This window comes from Podarcis liolepis (assembly GCF_965112155.1).
Source record: "Podarcis liolepis genome assembly, chromosome: 3".
In the NCBI taxonomy this organism is placed as follows: Eukaryota; Metazoa; Chordata; class Lepidosauria; order Squamata; family Lacertidae; genus Podarcis; species Podarcis liolepis.
Window position 1 is genome coordinate 68,291,376 of NC_139557.1, and position 24,129 is coordinate 68,315,504.

Here is a 24,129-nt window from a genome sequence, read left to right on the forward strand (position 1 = left end):
CGTGCGATTGCCAGTGTGCAGTTCCTTTTGGACTGGGAATAGGGCAGAATCATAGCTGTCAACTTTCAGATTTGAAAATAATGGATCAGCAGCCTCGAAAATAAGGGATCAGCAGCCTCACCTGTCCCGGGGACAGTCTACGGGATATCTTACAATCTGGGATAGCAGCGGGAAGCAGCGGGAAACAGTGCTGGAATAAGGGAATTTCCCGCAAAAAAAGAGAAGGTTGACAGCTATGGGCAGAATGGGGGCGTGATGGGGGCGGGTCACACTTATGTGTGTTCAACTGACACGTGTTAGAGGCCAGGAATGGAACCTCTGCACAAAATGGTGGCCGCCTGTATATATCTGTATGTAAATGTTCTTAAACTAGCAACGATTCTAGAAATTCAAAACACATTTTTCTTTGTTAAGAAAGCTCTTAAGAAAAAATGACATTTACTCCAAACTGTGATATTGCCACCTCTTTTCACATTCAATTTATACTTGCCTGCATTATGTTGTACTGCTGAATAGCAGTGTGCTGTAGATGGCTAGCATCCTCCTGCAGCCTGAGGGCAGTGTGACATATTGGTAGCATGGTGACCACTTCTTCAGGAATCCGCAAAGCACTCTGGCAGATCTGCACTGCATGAACCTTTGGCTTCAGTGACTCCATTTCAGAAAGCAGATGCTAGAAATAACATGAGTGCGATTAAAAAACACAACTTCTCATGCCTCCATTGACCTCAATAGCCTTTTACTAAAGTGAGCTCAACAAAAATCTCAAAATGTGTGCTAAATGATTTATTGGTAGGACATGTTGAAAAACATTCTCTACTACATTTTCACACTTTAGAAAATCAGTTATATGAGGTAATGTGTGTAACAACAACTAAAAGCATCAGCACAAAATTGCCATCTACAGCTGAAAATATTTAATATTACCTTTTGGATTTGACTGAGCTATGCAGGAAAAGAATCTGAGCAATTTATATTTAGAGAAGTTCTTGGGGTTGATTGTTTTGTCTTTTTAAAATATAACAACCAAATATATTTAGCTATTCAGTGGGTGATTTCAGTTCAACTGGAGGACATACAACAGTATCATGAAACACTGTTTTCCCAAATGTCTGTTTTTATAACACCGTAACAAAATCAGTGCCATCAACAATGAAACAGGATTTGTCCTTAGGAAGACACTAACAGGGGATGCTAGAGAAGAATAAATTCATAGGCCAAGTAATTTCTACGTTCTGAATGGACCAATTTTTCCAAGTACTATTGTTCAAATAATTTAACATTTCCTACACCTACAAAAACAGAAGTAGAGTGCATAAAATGGGTTTCCATCCCACCTCAAAGCAGGCCCCAAACAGAACTTAGTCACTTCAGTCGATGTAAATAAATTTCCATCTAAAGTAATACTTTGCTGCTCTCCTTTCACAAAAATTATCTTATAATCAGTCTAACCTGTCGGTGAGAAAGTTGTTCTTTCAGACTCAAACGGCTGATCTCTGAAGATGTCAGAGTTGCTTGGGCTTGTTCTAAAGCTGTTTGAAGAGCCTTTACCTCGGTTTCAAATTTCTTCATATCCTGGGGGGAAAAAGTACAGAAAAACTAGGAAAAACACAAGCCACATTAAACTTGCATTAAGATACATAAGTCAGTGGTGTTATTTTAAGTGATCTCCAAGCCTCTGGAAAATGGAATACATATCATATGCATTCTCTGGCATATTATAGTTCCTCATCTTCTACAGGCAGCAACCATTTCACATTGGGTTCCGTTCCCGGTCCCCGCACACTTCAGCAGAACATGCATAAGCGTTCTCTTCCCCCATTCCCAAAGTACCTGCATGTCAGCAATTGCACATCAATTGGACACACCTGAAACTGTTGCCTCCTGTACAACCTTCCGTCTATTTCAATGTGGCTTGCATAGGAGAACTGTCCTGGGCATTGTGCCCTAGAAATGCAGTATATTTATTTATTTAGGCTCCTAAGTATATTTATGTGTTTAAGCAGGGTGTCCTACAAAAAGTTAAGATTAGAATAAAACATATACCGTATTGCCCTGAATATAAGCTGCACCTTTAAAAGTCAAGGCTTATTTATGGGTGTGGCCCACCTCCTGGCTCTAATGCCCTGAACGGGGGGCAGCCAACGCTTGGTGTCCAGCTCCCCAAGCCGGCACTGGCGTTCAATTCCAAGCTCACTACACACCCGCCTCCTGATACTACAGCTTCCCAGTTCTACCTCCCCAAGCCAGTGTTGGAAGAGACTTGGAAGTGGCAGGCGGACTGCGCACCATTACCCCATGCTCCCTGGCTGCTTCCTGGGGGGGGGGAGCCACGCTACTTTGCCAGCAGCCTTCCCCCCAGCAGCTTGGGGGAGGCTTGGGAGACACGGCCAGGATGGGTGCCGTTGTCCCACACCCCCAACAGCCCTTGTGAGCAGCTGTTTCAGCAGCAATACTGTAAGGTCATGAAGATAAGCCACACTTTAACATTTCACAATCGGAATTTGGAAAAAAAGAAGAAGTGTGGCTTATATTCGGGCCAATGCGGTAAGATTACAACAAACATTACTAAGGAATAATCACAAGAAGATGTTTTATATTAGCCTTGTGCAGTCATAAAGCAGACCTGCAACTGTCAGCTAGATATGAAGGGCACTCCGAATACCTTGGCTGCATCCTGAACATTCTGCAGTCGCTGTCTGATCACTTGCTGCAACTCCTCAGTCTGCCGCCCAAGCTCTGACACTTGTTGAGACATCCCTTTGGTTGAATACACACTCGCCAGATAGTCTATCTTCTCAGTCATGGCTTCAAGATCTCCATGGATCTCTCCAGATTCTTCAAGCATGGCCTAGGTGGGAGTAGTGACAGAATTTGTTTCAATATTCAGATTATGATTTAAAAAATGATAGGCTAAAGTTTACGTTCAACCATATTGTGTCAGCACTCAGACTTCATAATGTTATCCCCTCCCCCATCATATGTTTGAATAGTGGCTTGCCTCAGACCTCAGAACCAAGGCATAAGGCATCACAAGGATTTACTAAGAATACAGGTATCTAAGAACTCCTCTCTGATTCCTGCCAGAATTCAGGAGGCACCCACTGGTGAAATGAAGATCAAGCAGGAGTCTAGAAACTGTCATTTATACAGCTGCTGTCAGATGTGCGTGCAGGAGCCAGGCCCTGTGACCAACAGGACTCTGCAGGACTGGAGCCTTCCTAAGTTTGTTCTGAAGAGGCAAGGCGCGGCCACACAGGTAAGGCCGATTGGTAACTCACAGCACCTGGTGGCAAGAGCTGAGAAGCGATACAAGGTCAGCATTTTCCCTTTGGCTCCTTGCCACAGCAACACGTTCCCTGCCTTGCTGCGTTTGACTCCTTGCTTCTTGATCCTCGGACTCCTGACTTCATGACTCCTTGCTTCTTGATCCTTGGACCCTTGACTTCGTGACTCCTTGCTTCCTGACCCTCAGACCCTTGGCTTCTTGACTCCTGGCTCTCTGGCCCTCGGACTCTTAGCTTTCCGACTCCTGGCTTCTGGACTCCCGTTCCTGCTCCCACCCCGCCATCTTGCCCCCGGTCCCGACGTCCCCAGCTGGGACTTCAATCGCCCGTGAACTGGACCTTTACAGCTGCCTCACTGCATTTATGGTCTATCATCATCCACTCCCCTGAAAAGATACCAAAGGGAACTCTTCCTAGGCCTATTACTCCACCAGAATTGTCCAGGTAAGAGAACAACATAGAGTTCCCAGTGGATGAAGCAATCACCACCCCCTGCCCCAATAACCTATGGAGAACTATTGTACCAAGTCTTTACCTTAACAAAATGAAGTGGGCAGCTGAAAATTTCTGGTATTTCTAACACTATGTAGTAAATTATGAGAACCTACTGAGCAGCAGTTTCATTAAGCCATGTAGTTAATGGAAAACTTATTACATGATGACTATCTGCAGTACTTGAAGCACGATGTATAAAGTAGTTGTCTTATTTCTATAGGGTTGCTAGACTGAGACAGGAAAATTTAGCACTCATTCCTCTAAAGGTAAAGGTAAAGGGACCCCTGACCATTAGGTCCAGTTGCGGATGACTCTGGGGTTGCGGAGCTCATCTCGCTTTATTGGCCGAGGGAGCCGGCGTACAGCTTCCAGGTCATGTGGCCAGCATGACTAAGCCGCTTCTGGTGAACCAGAGCAGCACACTGAAATGCCGTTTACCTTCCCACCACAGCGGTACCTATTTATGTACTTGCACTTGACGTACTTTCGAACTGCTAGGTTGGCAGGAGCAGGGACCAAGCAACGGGAGCTCACCCCGTCGCGGGGATTTGAACCACCGACCTTCTGATCAGCAAGTCCTAGGCTCTGTGGTTTAACCCACAGCGCCACCTGCATCCCTCTCATTCCTCTAGTGATGAACTATTCATCAACACCAATACTTGGAGCCAGGAGTAGAATGTATTAGTCTGGACAGGGCCTTGTGTGCCTCACACAATTCTATTATACACATCCTCTGTTGCAATATTGAAGGTACAAAAACTCTATCTCAGCATGTGATTATAGACATCCAAATACACTCTGTTACAAAAACAACAACAACCCCAATTGGTATACAAACCTCTGTGTCAATCTGTCAAAACCCAATAAGGAAAGAACTGCTTACTGGCAACAAATGTGAGGCAGGGTACTTTCTTATGCCAACGGCATTACTTAGCACAATAAAAACATTTTCATTTGAGCATCAGTGGGGCAGGAACGCATGTTGTTTGATCGGCTACTTCAATTTATTTTTATATATAATATTTATGTAGACCTGGCTTCCAGCATTATATATCATGTATATATTCTGATATTATATATCAGAAAACGGCACAGACTTCATAATTTCATTTGTTAACACAATGGTATTATAGTTCAGAGGTAGAAACTATCTGTGGTGCAACAATTTGTGCCTTCATATATTATCTGAAAAATGTTTTTTCTATAATCACCTGATGAGTCAAAAATTGATCACGAAGCTGAGTGGCAGAATTCCATGTAATGCTCCCATGTGTTAGGATTTTAGCTTTTTCAATCCATTTCAGTATGAATTCTAGCATCTCATTATATTCTTCTAAGTGAGAAATGGCCTGAAAAGACAAGTAAAATCTACTTCAATAAATCCAAAGTACAGTCTTGCTTGCAAAAATACTTTTGGTTTCTGAAATGGTGTCACTTTATTTACCTAGCAATTTTCATTACTTCCATTCTTCTAGTTTCTTAACATTTACACTTCTCGATTACTGTTCTAATGTGCTGATTGCATTAAAATTGGTACATTTGCCATATGCCTATTATGCCTACTTCTTACGCAGATGAAGCTATTTTGAAAATTCGACATGGAAGAATTAGAATGTATTGATGTCAAGGTGTGGGAGTATCACTGCATACATACTAAGATAAATTTGGCTCTATCACAAATGACTGCACTGCTTGCTTCCCTGATCTACAACACCTCTTCCTTTATTGACTGAACTATGTTTTGTGAGTACTCGCACAGACTACAAGCAAAGGACCAATCCCTTTTAAGGGCAAGCAATATATTGCCCTACACAGAAATATATCAGGCGGTTGTTTATATTTCCAAGATACTTTTCTGGACATTTAGTATATTGAACAATTAGGATTATTTAAACCATATTTAGGATTATTTTAAACCACTAGAAACTACTGTTAGTCACTCAGTAATATTAGCATGCAATATATCACATAGGCAATTGGTATAAGCTCATGGAAGACAAGAGGCCACAGAGTAACAGCAAACACGTGTCCCCTGGCTGAGGGCCTCTAGTGGATAAAAGTGAGTCATAAGGGCTTTATGTCGCTTTCAGCCTTACTGTACTTTCTGAAAAGCCCTTTGAACTTACTGGATTTTAAGAGGCCCTCTAAGACTGCCATCCTATGCATATTTACCAGAGTAGGCATCAAAGGGGAAAAAAAGATGTGTTGTAAAGCTGTATATTTTTTTAAAAGTCTAAAAATCTTTTAAAATCTTAAAGACATTATCATCTAAGGATAAACATAATTTCCACTTTCATCCCTTCTACCATGTTGCCACAGTAGTGTATTCTGCAATTTAAAATCAAAATTCATGCCAAGAAAATCTGAACTCTGCAATATGACCCAAAGATACAAACTAAAAATACTTGCATATTTTTGCACAATTTTTCCTGTAGTCTGGTTTTGCTAGTTATTGTTTCGGGGTAAGGAACTATGCAAGGAGCTGGCAGCCTCAACTTAACCTACTGGAAATTTCACTTTGGCTTCTCAAATTACCAGCAGACAATGTCTATATTCACAGTTTAGAGGGCAGGAGACTTGGGGGGGGGGGGGAGGCAAACGTGAAATTCCCTGGAAACTGAATTCTGTGCACAGTACCATGTTCTCTGTGCTCCCATGGAATTGTGGTGTACAGTGGTACCTTGGGTTACATACGCTTCAGGTTACAGACTCCGCTAACCCAGAAATAGTACCTCGGGTTAAGAACTTTGCTTCAGGATGAGAACAGAAATCGCGTGGAAGCAGCGGGAGGCCCCATTAGCTAAAGTGGTGCTTCACATTATGAACAGTTTCAGGTTAAGAACAGACCTCCAGAATGAATTAAGTATGTAACCAGAGGTACCACTGTATTAAGAGTCCTTCATCCTGCTATTATCTGTTTCAAAAATACTTGAACATCTCAACAATATTTGAAATTGCATTACGCTAACGTAATACTATACCTGACTCAGCTTTGATGCCCTGTACTCAGCCTGTCTAATAGTTTGCTGGTGGAGAGCAGTCAGTTGGCTTATCTTGCCAGCCAGGTGCTTAGCCAGCTGAGGATTCTGCTCTGCAAAGTCCTGGACAGCTGCATCGAGTTCCATCAGCTTTATGTTGCAACTGTCCAATTCTTCACCCAGTAGCTGGAGGGAGAAGAAACTGCATTACTTGCCAAAAAAATGGAAAAGACTGAATGAAAAAGAGAAAAGTGGGCAGATTGTTTCCTTTCAAAGTCTTGTGAGTACTGTTACACCATTTTCAGCATTTTTTTGTATGGAATGAGAAGGATGTGCAGATTTCTCTCCTATAGCTTCCAGCTCAGTTTCTTTGGAGTGGCTGGTAATTTTCCTCCCACGCATGCAAAAGGAGTTATTATTGTTATACTAAGCACTAAGGTAAGAGTATGGACATGAACACGCCCGGGGGGGGGGGGGGGGAGAGAGAGAGAGAGAGAGAGAGAGAGAGAGAGAGAGAGAATCATTGACCATACCATGGAGTTGTACATCTAAAAGTGAGAAGTTCCCAATACTATATATACGGTAGTCAGCCCAACAATTTGTAGGATTAGATGTATATAGTATGCACAATGCGACACAAATGGGGGATTTAGATATCTATACATTTTCTCTATTGATTTAAAAGTAAGAAACATTGATAGCTCTCTTTTTAAAGAATGACATAAAGACAATCATATTGATCACATTTGCACAGAATGATATGCCAGAATTTTGGCTTATCGTGGTTTAGCATGAACAAGTAGCATGCTACTGCAGTTACTCTCATTTTGTTCCTCCTTTGGTGGGAGTAATGTTTGGCTGCAATATCCAAACCATGGATCAAGTTTGTTGCTCCTTAACCAGACATATTGCTAGCCAACCTTAAGCCATGAGTACAGTGGTACCTCAGTTTAAGAACAGTCTGGTTTAAGAATGGTTTGGTTTACAAACTCAGGAAACCGGAAGTAATGTCCTGGTTTGCAAATTTTACCTCCATCTAAGAACAGAAGCTGAATGGTGGAAGGGCACCGGCGGTGGGAGGCATCATAATAATAATAATAAATAATAATAATAATAATAATAATAATAATAATAATAATAATAATTATTATTTATTTGTACCCTGCCCATCTGGCTGGGTTTTCCCAGCCACTCTGAGCGGCTTCCATAGAAACCAAAAATACACTAAATTTAGGGAAAACGCACCTCATTTTAAGAACGGTTTTGGTTTAAGAACGAACTTCTGGAACGGATTAAGTTCGTAAACCGAGGTACCACTGTATTTGGTTTACTCATTGTTATTTGTTAGAGAGTAATGAGCTTTAGATATAATGGGGGAATCAAGCTTCCTGGTTTATCCCACTTATGCCTGGGGAGAAGCATAGTGGAATCAACTAGGCAGTGTGCATCAGCATGCAGCTCATTTGCATTAGAACATGATAAGCCAGAAAGTTTGGCTTATCCTTATGTGTGAAGATGGCAAATTCTCAAGCCATCTTTTGCTTTCACACTTGCAAAAATGACTAGCATCAACTAATGATTTCTATGTGTGAATAAATGATCACAGATCATCAGAGAGCAGAGACATCAATCGTTTGCAGGATCCTCAAAGAAAAGCTTTTCATTAAACTTTCAGCTGCTCCATCAGCTCACAAGAAATAAATTGATACACACACATACACGAACCAGCCATTAGTCAAATGCAGTCTTAAAAGCTTTCACGTATGATACCAAAGGGTGATATCTTCCCACTTTCATTATAATCCTTCTCTCTCCATGCTCCAGGTTTCATAACACAGTACAGGGGAAGTCCAAATTGTGTCCTCTACATGTTGTTGGATTCCAGCTCCCATCAGCCTCAGCCAGCATGGCCAATGGGACTTTCAGTTCAACATCGTGAGGGCACTAAGTTGGCTATCCTTGATATAGATTTTTTTGTGGTAAATATTTGATTCTACAAGATTATTAAATAGGGAGTGATTCTGTACAAAGTAGAATCTTATTTACCCTTTGATCCATTTTAGCTTGTGTTATGTTATTTGTCTTCTCCTTCAGTTTAAATAGAATTGAATCGAGCTCTTTTGCAATCCCTTGAATCTTTTGATCAAATTCTTGATTCAATGCTTTGCTCTGCTGAGCTTCTTTTTCTTTGGCTTGAATCTGCCAAAAAACCAAAGTTAAAAAAGAGCAACTAAACATGCTGGTTTACTATACATCAATTAGAGAGAATCAGTGTGACCACAAAATTGTATGTTTATTATGTATGTAGTTTTGCATTTCCTTAGACAAATGCAAGAAAGTTGTGGCAACTTAACAGAGTCTAACAGTAATTTTTTACACGAACTTTTGCAGCCAAGTATCTCTCCAAAGCGTGTTCTCCTTCATGGAGAGCACGTGTTGCGGTGGGGGCCGCCAGGACACTCCAAAGTTGGGGGCAGGCTAATTGATCGTTGGCCACTGATGCGATTGGGGCTTCCCTTGTTGTTGGGAAGAAGTTAATGTTGCCATTTGTTGACTGACAGCCAGAAATGCTAAAACTCCTTGCACGAGGCTAGGGCTTCCTCTTTTCGACCGTGCATCGGATTGCCCGCCCCCCCCTCCCTAGAATTAAGGGTTGTTCGCTTTGACCTTGCTATGCCTGTCATGGGGTCGTCTGCCCTTGGGGCAGGGGCCCGGTAGGAATTTTGTCCATCTGGCTGATTGGCTGGGGTCATTTGGTTTTTGCCTACTGCGTAGCAAATCGTCACAACTTGTAAGGTTGCGGTTAGGCATTGGTTTATGGTTTGGTTGGTTGAGGGGCAGTGGTTAGGCATTGGTTTATGGTTTGGTTGGTTGAGTGCCTGCCCTTGGTAGGTTGAGTGCCTGCCCCTCTAATGCTGCTGCTGCAAGGGATTCCGTTAAATGAATTGGGGGCTAACTATTGCTTGTCCTCTCTGTCAAGGGGGCTCGGGCCATAGCAATGAGCTCCTGGTTGCATTTGGGGTGAGGGCAGGTTCCCTGCTCCGTCACTACCCCCAAGTGTATTCCCCTATTCTGACTTTCGCATCGTGCAGAATGTCAGTCTGCCCGCCATGGTGGGGGCAGATAGTCGCAACCAATGCCTAAGCCAGTGTTTCCCAACCTTTTTTGGGCAAAGGCACACTTGTTTGATGAAAAAAATCTCGCGGCACACCACCATTACAGCCCCGTGACGTCAGCGCGCAGCGTCACGCTGGGAGGGACGCACGAAAGTGTAAGTTTTCAATTTTTTCCCCTCCCCCTTGCCGGGGAACCTCCAAGCTTTGGGGGTGGGGGGGAGGAGGCAGCAAAGCGAGGGACTGAGGGACGGCGGCAGCTGAGGCGGCGGCGGCTGTTGTGGTGGTGGTGGCGATAGCGGGCGGAGGAGGGGGCGGCGGCGGGGCCGAGGTGGCCGGCGGTGGCGGGGGAGGCGGCGGCGGGTGGAGCAGGAGGGCGGCCGAGGCCGGTGAGGGAGTAGGGTTGCCCGGGGCTTGAGGAGCCGTTGCCGGGAGTTGCTGCTGCTGTTGTTGCTGCTGCTGCCCGGACATGCCGGCCTCCTCCTCGTCCGCTGTCTCGCGCTCCTCCCTTTTGCACGCGCTGCCCCACCGCCGCCCCATTGGCTGGGTCCTGTCAGCTGATCCTGTGTTATTTCCTGTGTGTGTGTGTGTGTGTGTGAGGGGAGAATGGAGAGAGAAACCTCGGCACCACCACCGCGGAGCCGCCCCCGGCTCAACGCGGATCCTCGCCGCCGCCGCCTCTCACCGCCCGACTTGCCCGCCTCCCTCCCACGGCACACCAGCCAACGTCTCACGGCACACTAGTGTGCCGCGGAACACCGGTTGGGAAACACTGGCCTAAGCAACCACTCACAAATTTTTATTTTAATAAAGTTGTGGCCAAAATTATGCCAAAAATCTTAAACAAAAAATTCTGTGTGATGTGTGAGTTATTGGGGTGGCCCTGGGGACCTTGACACGCAAGAGAATACTGGGACAAGAGCATGCTTCTGTCTTGCTGTATGTAAGTGAGGAGTTTGACATAGGGCTCAACTGAGACTTCTTCACTCCTTCTGTCTCCCCAGCTGGCCTCTTGGCCAAATGTGTGTGTGCATTAAGTAAATTGCATGCAGATCCCTTGAAAAGAAGGCAGAGTTAGATGTATATATGGAAAGCCCAGATAAGCTCCTGCTGCAAGAAATGGTTGCTGTACAGTAGTGCCAAGGACCAAGCAAGGTGGGATAGGGAAAATGCTTTAATGATCTCTACCAAGACCCATTTCTATATCCACAGCCATATGGGGGGAGGAATTACACCCATTTTGTGGGGTTGGGATTGTACATGAGTGCATGTGTGGTTTTACTTCTCATTCTGCTATTACATGACTCCATTTACAGAATCGATAGTATTCACTTCAAGTATTTTACCTGTTCATGTATATTTACAAGTGCCAATCCGACTTCTGCTAACTGAAGAGAAAGCTCTGAAGGTAAAATGGTATAAAGTCCCAAATATTTGTTCTGCTGTTGTTCAGCCATTTTCTCAACAGCCTGGCGGTGAATAGTTGCTTCATTGAGGAGAGACTAACAGGAAAGAGAAAGTATTGCCAAAAGAGTGGAGAAAAATGATAGGTTTTAGAGCTTCACATTTCATACGGTTACAAAATAATGAGTGGTGTTCTCTGAAATTTGTCTCCAATATGTCAAATCTCACCCACCTCAGTGTGTCTATTTTGACAACAGAGATAATCTAAGATAATGCTGAACCCTTTTGTATGCCCACAGCAAGCAACCTTGACCTGGATACTTCTGCATCACTGGAGTCCTGTTACTTCCAGAACAATGATAATGAGGGAGACCAGCTCAGTGAGCAGTGTCTTAATCTTCCTCACATGATATTTCTTGGGAAGTAGGATAGTAAGAACCCCAAACGACTGCACTTCTTTTAGCCTGTTGCCAATATTGCTTCCTCTCTAGTATCCTCTGAGTGATGGTTCTTTGGGAACGTCATCAACCTCAGGCGTCCTGCTTTTGCACACATCAGTCATAGAGGCATTTGGCAACCATCCAGCCACAGCACACACATCAGAAACACAGCTTTAACTGAGTCTTTGAATAGGATTCACCTAATGTGTCCCATCAGCAGAAGCCCTGCACACTTGCAATGCCCCCCTGCAACACTGGCTTAGTGGATGGGTGAGAGAATCTCCAGAACAGTGCTTTTGCGGCAAAGAGAAGGGCATATTTTCTATCTGGAAGGCTGGAATGCTTACACTGACTGAACGATCAACTTAGCACAATGCTGAATTCCTCCTTAACCTTGTCCAAAGCAGAGCCTCACTGCAGGAGTATTTCATTCCAGGTCACCCTGCTCTCTGAACCAGCTGGCCACCCTTTGTCTTGATTACAGTTTGTACTGTGCCTTGTCAACAAATCTTGATGCTGTACTATTCTTGTGTGCTTTTTCACTAACACATGGTCTGCAAAACTTTGCAATCCATCCACTGCCTTATCTCTATTTCTGGCAGTGGCTTCCATGTTGGATTCAGTCACAATTATGAAACCAGAAATATGGGTGACAAACGCAAAGAACTTGTTCTGATTTAATCATAAAGCTGGTTTTGAGTTGTTACTCGGATGCTATAAGCATATAAGTAACATTTGTTTTGCACTGTAAATGGAGATAATTTAAAAGGTACAGCGGCCTGCTCTGCCCCCATTTTTTTTATGAGACACTTGACAAATATTGTATTACATAATCCACTGTATATATAATTAGAACACTGTAATAGGTAAATTTTGGGATTCCCTTTATTGGAAGTTTTAAATTTTTTTTTGAAAGGAATCTGTGAGAAATACTTTAGCTATAGGATTTCACTAAATCAGTGGTGTTCATGCTTCATATCCTAAAGGAATCCTTTTAAAACTGAATTTTCTCATGTCTGTCTGCTGTGGAACCTCAGTTTGCTGCAAAGAATGGTGTGGTACATTCTAAAATGTGCACAGGGCACCACAACCACTCTCTACAGAAACACCCAAATCTACAGAAACACACTGGCACTGTATACAAGTCTGACATACCTGCAATTCCCCAAGCTGAGGATCTATCTCAATTGTAGGATTTAATAAATATTCTCTGGCTTCCTGAATCCAAGACTTCACTTTATTAATCTCTTTTTCAACTTCTTCACGCTCTTTAAGTTCTTGTTTAACCACTTTTCCACTTCTTTTCACCTTTTGTTGCATGCTTAAAAATACAAACAACATTTTAAAGATTTGAGTAGCACACTTCTCCATACATTTGTCAAAAACATGGAGTACATTAGTGGACACATTCTATTATTTATTAAATTTGTCATTTATATTTTAAATGGAATATAAATGTTATTATTATGGCTGTTAGTAAAGGTAAAGGGACCCCTGACCATTAGGTCCAGTCGTGACCGACTCTGGGGTGCGGCGCTCATCTCGCTTTACTGGCCGAGGGAGCCGGCGTACAGCTTTTGGGTCATGTGGCCAGCAGGACTAAGCTGCTTCTTGCGAAACAGAGCAGCGCATGGAAACGCCGTTTACCTTCCTGCCACAGCGGTATCTATTTATCTACTTGCACTTTGACGTGCTTTCGAACTGCTAGGTTGGCAGGAGCAGGGACCAAGCAACGGGAGCTCACCCAGTCACGGGGATTTGAACCGCCGACCTTCTGATCACCAAGTCCTAGGCTCTGTGGTTTAACCCACAGCGCCACCCACGTCCCTAGATTATGGCTGTTATAATTAATTAAATCAGCAAGTTTAAGTTACCTATCCTATGCTGATGGAAACCAATATTGTGTACTTGTACAGTTTAAACTGTTATATTCAACAGTGAGAAATTCACAGAATATATACAATTATGGATCATAGCCAATATTTACAGTTTAAAATAGCTTTTTCTTACTTCTGGCATCTGTCTTGCATTGCTTTGATTTCTTGCATGATAGGCATTTGCTCTTGGGAACCAGAGGCTATTTCTGTGTCCCGGAGCATGCTAAAAGCCTGTTGCTTCAGCAGACCCAGAGATGACAATTGTTGTTCAAGTTCCAGAATGAAATTACTGTGATAATCCAGAAGATCCGCAAGTTCATTCTTTGAGGCCTTTTCTACTGAACTTTCTGGTAAGCGATCTTGCAACTGATCAAGAGTTTCTGTTGCTTTTTTCATCTAAAGATGAGATTTTAAAAAACCACACACAATAAAAAACATTTCCTTAAACTCGTCAGTCACAATAATTTACAACCATTTTAAAGGCTCTGAATTGCTTTCCCTTATATTTTACAGTTGTTTATAATTAAGCTTTCACATAATAGTAATATTTTTAAAAAATAGTTTGCCACTCACAATTGTACTTCTGTAATTAGGTTATAGTATGTTTGATTTTGTTAATAACATGCTTACTAAACATGTTACAAGACAGTGGTGTTTTGTAAGCACCACAGGACACAAACTTAAGATCTAAGTAGCACTGCTATCTCAATGCTTCCTAGCTTGTTCTGCAGCTGATAATACTCCCTCCCACCTGTTCCCAGTTCATCAGGAGCTGCAGCAGTGGCCCTGTGTGGCTGTGGGAGAAAGGGCAGGAGGCTTCAGGGAGCTTCTGCCCAGGGAGAAGTACTTCACAGAGTGTCAAGGGTGGAGTCTCAGGTGCTGCAGCATGGGCGTTGCCAAGGGGGGGCAGGGGGCAGCCCCCCATCAAATAAAACAATAGAAATACTTAACTGACCAATCCCATCGGTCCTGACCCCCTAACAAAAATCCTGGCTATGCCCATGTGGTGCAGGGAGCCAGTCAGTTTCATTGCTGGGCTCCCAAGGGGAAGAGCTTCTGGGGTGGACCAGAGAGAAGACCACAGGAGTCTAGTCCACTCCAGGAGCATAAAAGTAGGACCCGCCGGGCCTTCTCCATCCCTTTCACTGATCTTCCCATGCATTTGTGCTCTTTTTCAGATTGCTGGTTCTTTCCTACTTTCCTACGGCAGAAGAGGCATTGGGCTGGATTCTCAGAAGGCGAAGGAGAGGGGTACCCTGATCCAGCACACAGGAGATCCCCTTAAAGGGTATTGGAGGGCAGATTTCTGTCTTGACAGCCCCCCTCACCGGTGGCCAAAGGAGGTTTGCCATAATTGGCTCATGCTGTGATGAGCCTCAGCAATTGTCAACCCCTGCTGTTGAAATATAGCTCATCAATCTGTAGGTAGGCTGGTTGAACACGTGGGTACCCGCCCAATGCCTACACCAAACCTGTTATGTAATCTATTTATCTAACTTAGATTGTGTTCGTCATATTTTATTGCTTGTTCCCGCACCACACACAGCTACCCTGTGCGTTGGTCCGCAAAGGTTGATTAGCTTGCTTCATCACATCACTGTAAGATATGCAGTTAATCCAATGAGAAATTATTTGTTTTCAGTGAAAGCCATCTTTAGTGGTATTTATTTCCATGTATATGCAAAATATTCTTTTCCTATAACTCTTCATTTGAATATTTGAATATTGACATTACAAATGCAAAATATACTTGCACCAAATGGCTAATAGTGAATAGTTAGAGATACCAAATAGCCTTGATCCTTATACCTTATTGTTAAATACATTCCATTTCTGCATTGATTCTTCCAAAATCCTCTCCTGGTCTTGGGCAACACTTCGGAGCCTTGTCCACCGCTGCCAAACGGTTGTCATGGACCTACTTATGGTTGCCTTGCTGGCATCGTTGCCTATTTTCTCTAGGTGGCATGCCTTCTCCTCCAATGATGTGACCTTCCCATGAAAAGAGTTCACTACAGACACCAGTGACTGAGGAAGCAAAGAGAATGATTTTTCGTATCTTATGAAAATAATATATATATTTTTTAGCATATCTTATGCTTCATTAAGTGTGTAGCATAGCTGAAACAGATTGTGTTAAATTAAGGCCTGTGGTTTCAGTGGAGAAAATATGACCTGACATAATTCAGAAGCTTTACCTTATGTGATATTAATTTTTCTTCTGCTTCAAGACTGGAAGTTGCTTTAGCTACAGAAAATTCAGATAATTTCTTCTCAGATTCATTCATCAGGTCAATAACTTGCTGCCTTGCCACTTGATACTCCTGCCACTCAGAAGCACAACTTGAAAAGAAATCAAACAATGGAACTTATTTCTGAGCAGGCAATGGCATGTATAGTTATTTGAAATCAATGGCAATTAAAACCCGCAGTGCTTAACTTTGGCTGGATTGCACTGTAAATGTTTTATAAAATAACAATAGTAAGGCAATGGCAAAATACTGATAGTAAATATGAATGATGTGAGGCAAGGTCTTTTAATTGCATTTAATTCATTCAAATTATGATGGACCAAAAACAAACAAGCCTACTACTCTTTTTTGAGAAACAGCCCCTTGAAATTTATTTATTTATTTAAAAATACTATAAACCGTGTAGTATATAACAACTCTAAAGCAACATACACACAGACACAAATGGGGCTCGGATCCATAGAAAAGTGGTTCAACCCTAGGAGTCAGCAACAGAGGTAGATGCTTGCCCAGCTCATTGATATCTTTATGGGAACTGCTCCAGAAGCCAGGAGAAGATGGGTATGTCTCTGAACCTGCTATGACTGGTTCAAAATGTTGACTGCAGGGCTAATCTGAAAGTGGGGAGGGTACACCACCACCGAGCACCCTAGCAGGAAAAAAATCTACCTTTTTACAAGCCAACAACAGAAGTCATGGATTTATCCTCCCATTTCCCAACAGCTGCCTTTCTGAAAAGAGGACAGCAACTATCTTGTCATTTTGTGCGACAACCATCTGCTAGACATATTATCTGACATTTCAAAAACTGAAAATGTACCTTTGCAGTTGTACTTTCTGGGCTTGTGCTTCTTGTTCTGATTCCACACCTTTCTCTTCTAAAGCCTTCACATTCTGCTCCAGCTCCTCTTTTCCTGTGACTTGAATAAAGGGCTCCATGTCGGCCACAAGGGTCCGCAGTTCTCCCAAATGCACACGGAATTGCTTTTCAGTGCTAAAAAAATCTATATGGTTCTTTAGATTTTCCTCCGAGTTCTCCATATCGAGGCCATTGCGTGCCAACTGTAGCAATTCCTGGGCGTCTTCAAGCCAGTCACTAGCAGTCTGGGAAACCTGGTAGTATCTTTGGCACAGGCTATATAATTTATTCAATTTATCCTGAAAACAAACAAATTAAAATGACATGTATGGTCGTTAAGAAAAAACACCACTTATATAACATACATAATTAGGGAGGCTGTGATAACCAGCAGGTTTGATTTAACACAGTTCTGCTAAAATGAACAGCGATGTTGAATCCACCTTCTGTCCAATCTATCTGGAAACCGTACTGGAGTTTAAGAGCAGGGATGACTAATGCAAAATACATGCATTGTTGAATACAACAGATAACACCTGCATTTGGAAATGCATTCAAGTGTGCATATATATATAATCTGTACTCCTAAAAGTGTTACTAGAGACACTGAATGGTTTCTATTAAGTTCCAAGATCATGGAGTGGGAAACTCAATCAAAATAAAGGGACAGGTTTCCCACATTCCTGCACAAAATATCTGCATTAGAATTGTCTCACTATTGCTCATTATTTTATGAGAGACAGATTTCCCCTCTTCCACAACTCTATTAAAGGGAGCTTCTCTTAGTAAAAGCCACTGATGCCCAAGAAGCAAAGTTATGATCCTACAGCATATTTACCATGGAGCAAGTCCTACATGCCTCATGTTTATGGCCAGACTGTTAGTAGAGTGCATTATGCTCATGTCCACAGCATGAGGCAGATCAGACTAAAAGGAGAGAGTAAGTCTCTATGCAGGGATGGATTAATCCATTGCTAGATTTTTAACATTAATGGTCACAAATTGCTCAGCTGAGCGTTCATTTTCTTAGGTGAAGTATATTAAAAATCCCAACAGAACAACTGTGCAACAGGGCAGGCTGGATGCCTTATCTCTTAAGTATAGAAGCCGATGTGCTATATAAAATTAGTTTTGATCTGATCAAAGACTGCAATTTTAAAAGTAGGAGAATTTTTTTCAAATGGAAATAAAGTGGAAGTATACAAAAATAAACATTACTTCCCATCTTACTGTTGGTTTTATTTCATTTTGAAAAATACAAATTTCATTTTATGGTTTATTATCATTTCTATTTTAAATTAGATACATACTTGGGCACCAAAATCTTTTAAGTGATTAGGACCTTGCCTCTATGGTCTCAGGAGCTGTGGACTAAAAAACCTTTGGTGTATAATAACAACTTTTGGGTTTTTTTAAGTGGCATTTACATTGCATTTGCTGTTTAAGGTTCTGTTGGCCAGGTTCTCTGGTAATCCTAAACCAGGAGTGTAGGCACCTGGAACAAAACACAGCCACTTTGCTCCTCCTCTGATTCTACTGATCTAACCAGATCTAAGCCATGGTTTGTCTTGCTCCAGAAAAACCATGAGATATACACAAAGTTTGATGTTCTGAGTAGAAGCACCATGAGTCCGCATTCAGATATGATGCTAAGCCAAACCATGTCTTATATAGTGATAGCACAGCAGTATGAGCAGGACAAGAGCAAAGTGGCTACTTTTTTTGCTTTAAATTGTAATGATGATGATGTATTTATACTACACCCACTCTGGGTGGCTTCCAACAAAATATTAAAATGCAATAATTCATCAAATATTAAAAGCTTCCCTAAACAGGGCTGCCCACATCCTTGCTTGTTCACGCATAACCATAGTTTGGCTAAGAATTAGGAGCAAACTGAGCCAATGACAGCCATACTACCAGCATGAAATCTAAAATTGGCTTCAGCAGGTTAACCCTGGTTATTATGCCATACTGATCATTGTAATACAAATCTTTAATTCCTTGTCTTCTTAATGTTGGGGGAAAAAAATTAAAGGAATGCAAGATTCACTGACCTGCCGCTTGTGTATTGCTTCTTTCACTTCACTATCAAGTTCAGAGAGTTCGGCAAGACTATTTTCCAAGTCAGCAGGTATCAGTTCTTTGGCCTTTGTGTATTTCTCCTTTTCTTTACTGCTTAGTGCTCCCATTATCCTTAGGCTGGACTGAACTTCTTCCTGCTGAATCTGAACTTTACGAATCTCTTCCTGGATAATGTTTAGCTTTAATTCAATACTCAGTTGATCGTTCAGTTCTGCCTTAACGTGCCTCAGCCAATCAAGGGAGCGACAGATTTCAGTTTGAAAATCTATGCTTTGCACCAGTCTGTTTTCACACTCTATCACAGTATCACCAATGGCAGTCTGCAACGTCTTCAGCATCTCCTGCCAAGTTCGCACCTGATGATTTGCTCCTTCATGCACAGATGGGTCAAGCTGGGAGGAAAGCATCTCAAGATGTTCAGCTATGCGTTTCAAAAGGATCCCAGCATCCTGCAGACTGCCAGCCAAGGAATGGTACATTTTCAGTTTTTCCTCTGCTGGGAGTGTTTGTTCATTAACTTTTGCTTGCTCTTCTTTTACAGAATTTAGCTGCATCTCAAGTTGCTTACACATTTCTTCATGTTCTTGATATGCTTCTATCATATCTTCCAACTGGTTTACTTTCTGTTCTATTTGCCTTTTTAGTTTGTGATACAAGGTGGTAAGCAGTAGCATCTCCTCTGGCAGCCATGGTTGCCCAGTGCTCCGAAATGCTTCCTTCTTCTGGTTTAATTCATCAACAGCAGCACCAAGGTTTATGACTTCATCCAGGATGCTTCTGTAATCTTGCTGGAGTGACACAGCTTCTTTGGCTAAGAGGGTAAAAGGGGCCTTATGTAGGCTCACTAGTTGATCTTCCAATTCAGACAGAGCCTTTGTTGTCAATTCAATTAATGATGCATATTCATTACGGGCCAAGATTGCTTCTTGGACTTTACAGAATTTGTCCTTAGCCAGAGCAACAATCACACTAAATTGTTGAGGCAAGGCATTCAGCTTTTCATCAAGATAAGAACGATCCATTTCATTGAGTGATGGTAAGATTTCCTGGCCATCCCTTTGCAATGTCAACAGAAGATTTTCATATTCAGAGCACTGCTCAAGAATTTGATGATACTTTGCTAATTGGGAATAAAGTTCAGAATTGCTGTTCATTAAATTGATCTCTGGGAATGAAACAATATCAGACTGCTTAAGCCAGTGGCATAATTTATCCAAATCTTCCTTGAAATATTTTCTAGAAACCATATGTTTCTCCAGGTCTATTAGTCGCTGGCTACATTTTTGCAAAATAGTGTCATACATGTTCTGTAGCTCTTGCAGTTTCTCTAACACTTCAGTCTTCTCTTGCTCTGTTGTTTCCTTCATTAATGTCCTCCCTTGAGACCACAGTGCAGATATTTCACTCTGGTAGGCCTTAAGGCTGGCTTGTGTACTCTTACAAACCCGGATCTGTTTGCTTACATCTTCTGGTAGCAAACAAATATGCTCATAGAACATTACCTTTTTCTCATGTTGTTGAATGTGATTCATTGCTTGAAAGGCTGCCAGGAGGAATTGGGTTCTTTCAGATAATGCCTTATTCAGGTGCTTTCTCCTCTGACCAACCAAATCGCTAAGGCAATCCACGTGATTTTCGGCATCTGATAGGCATTTCTGGAGCACCTGTCTTTCATTAAGCCCCAAATTAGTCATCACCCTACTGGCATCCTTTGTAAGTGCTTTCAAAACAAGTTGTTTGGCTTCCACTTCACTGCAAATGGTGAGATGATCCATGAGGAAGTTCTGAGCCAGCTCAGGTGGTGGACTGTGTTTGAGAGCTTCAGAGATGCTAGGTTGCTGCTCTTCTGCCCATTCCATTAATTCCTGAAGTTTAGTCTGCACCATACTCAGCTCTTCTAATGTTGTGACAGACAGCTGAATTTTCCTCTTGATAAGGTCCTCTAGCTGGATCCAGCGCTGCTCAAAGTGTCCCGTCTGCTCTTTTACTAACTCTCTGTCATCCAGATTTAGATGTTCTGTTATTTTCTGCTTCTGATCCTTCAAGTCTTCAAGAGCAAATCGTCTCTCCTGCAAAGCCAATGCTAGCTTTTTCAAGGCCTCTAGATGGGTAGTGGTACTTTCAGCATCCGATCTGTTAGAAACAAGTAAATTAAGAGCACAACTCAATATAAACAATAGCACAGGCATTGGGTGGGGGGAAGAGGTGTTCAAGCAATGTGAAAATCTGAAGCATTCTTTTCATTCCCTAAGGGCATTAGAGATTTAAAAATCACATGTAAAGCAATCATTGCGAAACACACTGTCACTGCAAAGTTCTGTATAACTGGAGATGTCACTAGAGTGCATAGGTCTTTGCCTCCAAATATGAACCCCAAGATAAGCATTGCAGTCCCCCGTGTTCTTCTGTTGGGTTATAGACCAAATATATCATCTCCTCTCATCCATCCAGTCACCCACCCACCAATCTACCTGCTCACCTTGGCACCTGCTTAGCCTGCTGCTGCTCTGGCAATGGTGGGAGGAAGAAATGCCAGTATCTTTCTTGCTCCTCCTCCCTTGCTCTACCTGGCTCTGCTACAGCAGCAAGACAAGTGCAGATACCACTCTGAATTGTAGTTGTGGGGACTGGAACTTTATAAATGGGTGGAAGGTGGGCTGGAGAGAGGAAGACTGAAGATATGCAGATGGATATATTTTTAATCTATATCTCAAAAAGGCTTCAAAAGGTCATGCTTTTCTGAGAGTTCTCTATGAAACCTTGTAAAAACTGAACTTACAAGGTGAGCTTGAAGAGGAGTTCACCCATCTAGGTACACTATCCTTTCAATCATTTCAGCAAACCTTTGAGGCATACTGTTAACTTAAAAGCATCTACACACACTGCCAGCTCTTCAATCTAAAATATGCCAATATCTCCTATGACTGTAACATTGCCCTAACCCTATTGTGCCCACAAGCAGTGCAAGCATGTGTTTAGACTTGCTCACTCTTGACTTGCTCATTCTCTTCTTCCATTTTCATAGTTGGTCCTGAAGGAGAGAGGGACTTATGGAGGCATTATAAATAAATAAATAAATAAAAAACCCTCAGGTAGGGGGACATGAGTGCGGAGGCTGTAGGAGGGCCGATGCTCAGTACTAGAGCACATGCTTTGCATGAATGAAGTCCTAGGCCCAATCTTTATCGTAGTCAGTGAAAAAGATCCTAGGGTAGCAGGCCTAGCAAAAGTCTTTATCTAAGCCCTTGGAGAGCTACTTCCAATTAGCACAGACAATACTGAACTAAATGGACCAAAACAGCTCAATGTAGTCAAATTTTCTATTCATTACAATTTGCCTTTTAGAGGAAAACCTTACCAATGTGGCTTCCAAAAGTACAAGAGCAACATTTACAACAGAATAGATTTAAAACCAGAAAAGTATAGTTCTAGACTCTAATGAAAAGTGGTCACCTTAGCAATGTCTGTATCAAAGAAGTGTTACAGATTTTATTGACTCAACCCACAAGCCCCTACCTTGCCAGGTTGTCCCATTCTTGTGTAAACTTTTCCAAAAAGACTTCTACGACGTTTAGGCGGTCATGATAGTCCTTTGTCCTCTGAAGATCTTCCTCCCTGTGTAGGAGCACATTACTTGTTTGAAGGCAAAGGTCCAACCAATGGTTGCTCAAGCGTCCTACTTCCTTGTGCTCTGGTGACTCCTGTCCTTGGGTTAGTTTGCTCACCTTTTCAGTCACAGCTGTCAAAGCTGTCTGTTTAGACTGCAGCTTCTGACTGAACTCCTGTATGAGGAGATACAAAAAGGAAAATGGTAATGAATTAACAACCTGAGAACTAAATGAGAATGTATAATGCATTCTATTTAGGCTGTATCACAAAAACTTGTAGAAGACAGATCATTATTCTTCTGTTTCATGAGATGTCAAGATTTCTGTTTTGACAATTCAGGGGAAACAAAGAAGTAAGAGCTTTTTCAAATGGCAAATCTTCCTTCCAGATTCAGAAAGAAAGTTGACAAAGGATCCAACAGCTCCCTTTCCCTCTTCCTCACACCCTTAGAAAGGAAACTGTCTCTTCCTTGTCCTGTTTTCTGTATAATGTCCCATGAAGAAGGCAAATTGAGCCTTAGGTTGGAAAGCCTTAGGTAGAAATTCCAATACAGTGGTACCTCAGGTTAAGTACTTAATTCGTTCTAGAGGTCCGTTCTTAACCTGAAACTGTTCTTAACCTGAAGCACCACTTTAGCTAATGGGGCCTCCTGCTGCTGCCGGAGCACAATTTCTGTTCTCATCCTGAAGCAAAGTTCTTAACCCGAGGTACTATTTCTGGGTTAGTGGAGTCTGTAACGTGAAGCGTATGTAACGTGAAACGTATGTAACCTGAAGCGTATGTAACCCGAGGTACACTGTAGCTCCTTTTTTAGAGGCAAACTATATGCTATATGCAAATGTATGCAACAAGACTACCAATAGTCTTTTTCTTTAAAATAAGCTGCTCCGGTGAGAGTTTGGGGTACCCAGACCCTCTTTCCCTGTTTAGTGTTTCTTTGCTCCAAAATACTCCTTGAGCAGCTTTCCCACTGGATTCTCACAGAGCAGAGCAAACACAGCTTTGGAATCTCATGGGTAGAAAAGCTACTTAAGGTAGTTGATTTGGAGCAGGGAAGATGCATGGAGCAGGGAAGAAGTGAGGAAAATGTTATGCACTCTCTTCCCATCAATTCTCTGTTCTAAATGCCCCTTCCCTGAGGCTACTTTTCTTTTTTAAAAAAACAATGACTCTTGCTCTTTAAAAATGTAGGATTAAATTTACTACAGTTTTCCATTATGGGTTACATACAGCAAATTCCATGTTAGAAATATGTGCAACATAGTCACACAGGCTAGCTCTGTCCTTCAACACTGCTGTGTCCCATCATCTTACTCTTCCAATGAACGTCCACTTCATGTTGATCAGAAAGGGTTCCCCTGGCTACAGATGATTTGGGTCTCTCTTCAAATGTAGGAGCTGTGAGGAACTTTTTCTGATCAATATGAAATGGTTGTTTATAAGTGACAGCAGCCTATGGCAAAGGTAGCAGGCAGGACCGGTCCATGCCGTCCCACAGCTTCCTTCATGTTATGTGGAGTGGATCACGTGAACTCCCTTAATGTACTTTATCAACCTGGCATTTTGAGATAACCTGGAGACTGTTTTACCCACGCGTAAGCATAGAATGTATTTTGAAAACTCGGCCACTACCTACTTCTCTAAAATAACTAATCAATTTCAGAGGAAAATGTCTTTATTTTGCCAGCTGAAGGTAGCTGTCTACCAAACCTAAGTGGCCTATATCAGTT

General features: G+C 42.2%; 1 protein-coding gene across 20 annotated transcripts in view; it reads right to left on the reverse strand.

Annotated features, from left to right (window-relative positions):
* The window catches only part of SYNE1 (spectrin repeat containing nuclear envelope protein 1), a 273,458-nt gene that overhangs the window by 104,593 nt on the left and 144,736 nt on the right, over positions 1–24,129 (reverse strand). For 18 of the 20 annotated variants that reach the window (XM_083496328.1, XM_083496315.1, XM_083496325.1 and 15 more), the window contains 14 exons: positions 22,307–22,572; positions 18,763–20,923; positions 16,667–17,004; positions 15,793–15,937; positions 15,404–15,622; positions 13,728–13,990; positions 12,873–13,038; positions 11,220–11,375; positions 8,807–8,959; positions 6,764–6,946; positions 4,994–5,131; positions 2,666–2,851; positions 1,453–1,575; positions 491–673 (listed from right to left, as the gene is read on the reverse strand). In XM_083496328.1, the coding sequence (XP_083352454.1) occupies positions 491–673; positions 1,453–1,575; positions 2,666–2,851; positions 4,994–5,131; positions 6,764–6,946; positions 8,807–8,959; positions 11,220–11,375; positions 12,873–13,038; positions 13,728–13,990; positions 15,404–15,622; positions 15,793–15,937; positions 16,667–17,004; positions 18,763–20,923; positions 22,307–22,572 (4,680 nt within the window). Of the gene's footprint in view, positions 1–486; positions 674–1,452; positions 1,576–2,665; positions 2,852–4,993; positions 5,132–6,763; positions 6,947–8,806; positions 8,960–11,219; positions 11,376–12,872; positions 13,039–13,727; positions 13,991–15,403; positions 15,623–15,792; positions 15,938–16,666; positions 17,005–18,762; positions 20,924–22,306; positions 22,573–24,129 lie in introns of all 20 variants that reach the window. The other 2 variants (XM_083496320.1, XM_083496319.1) reach the window with 1 other exon arrangement.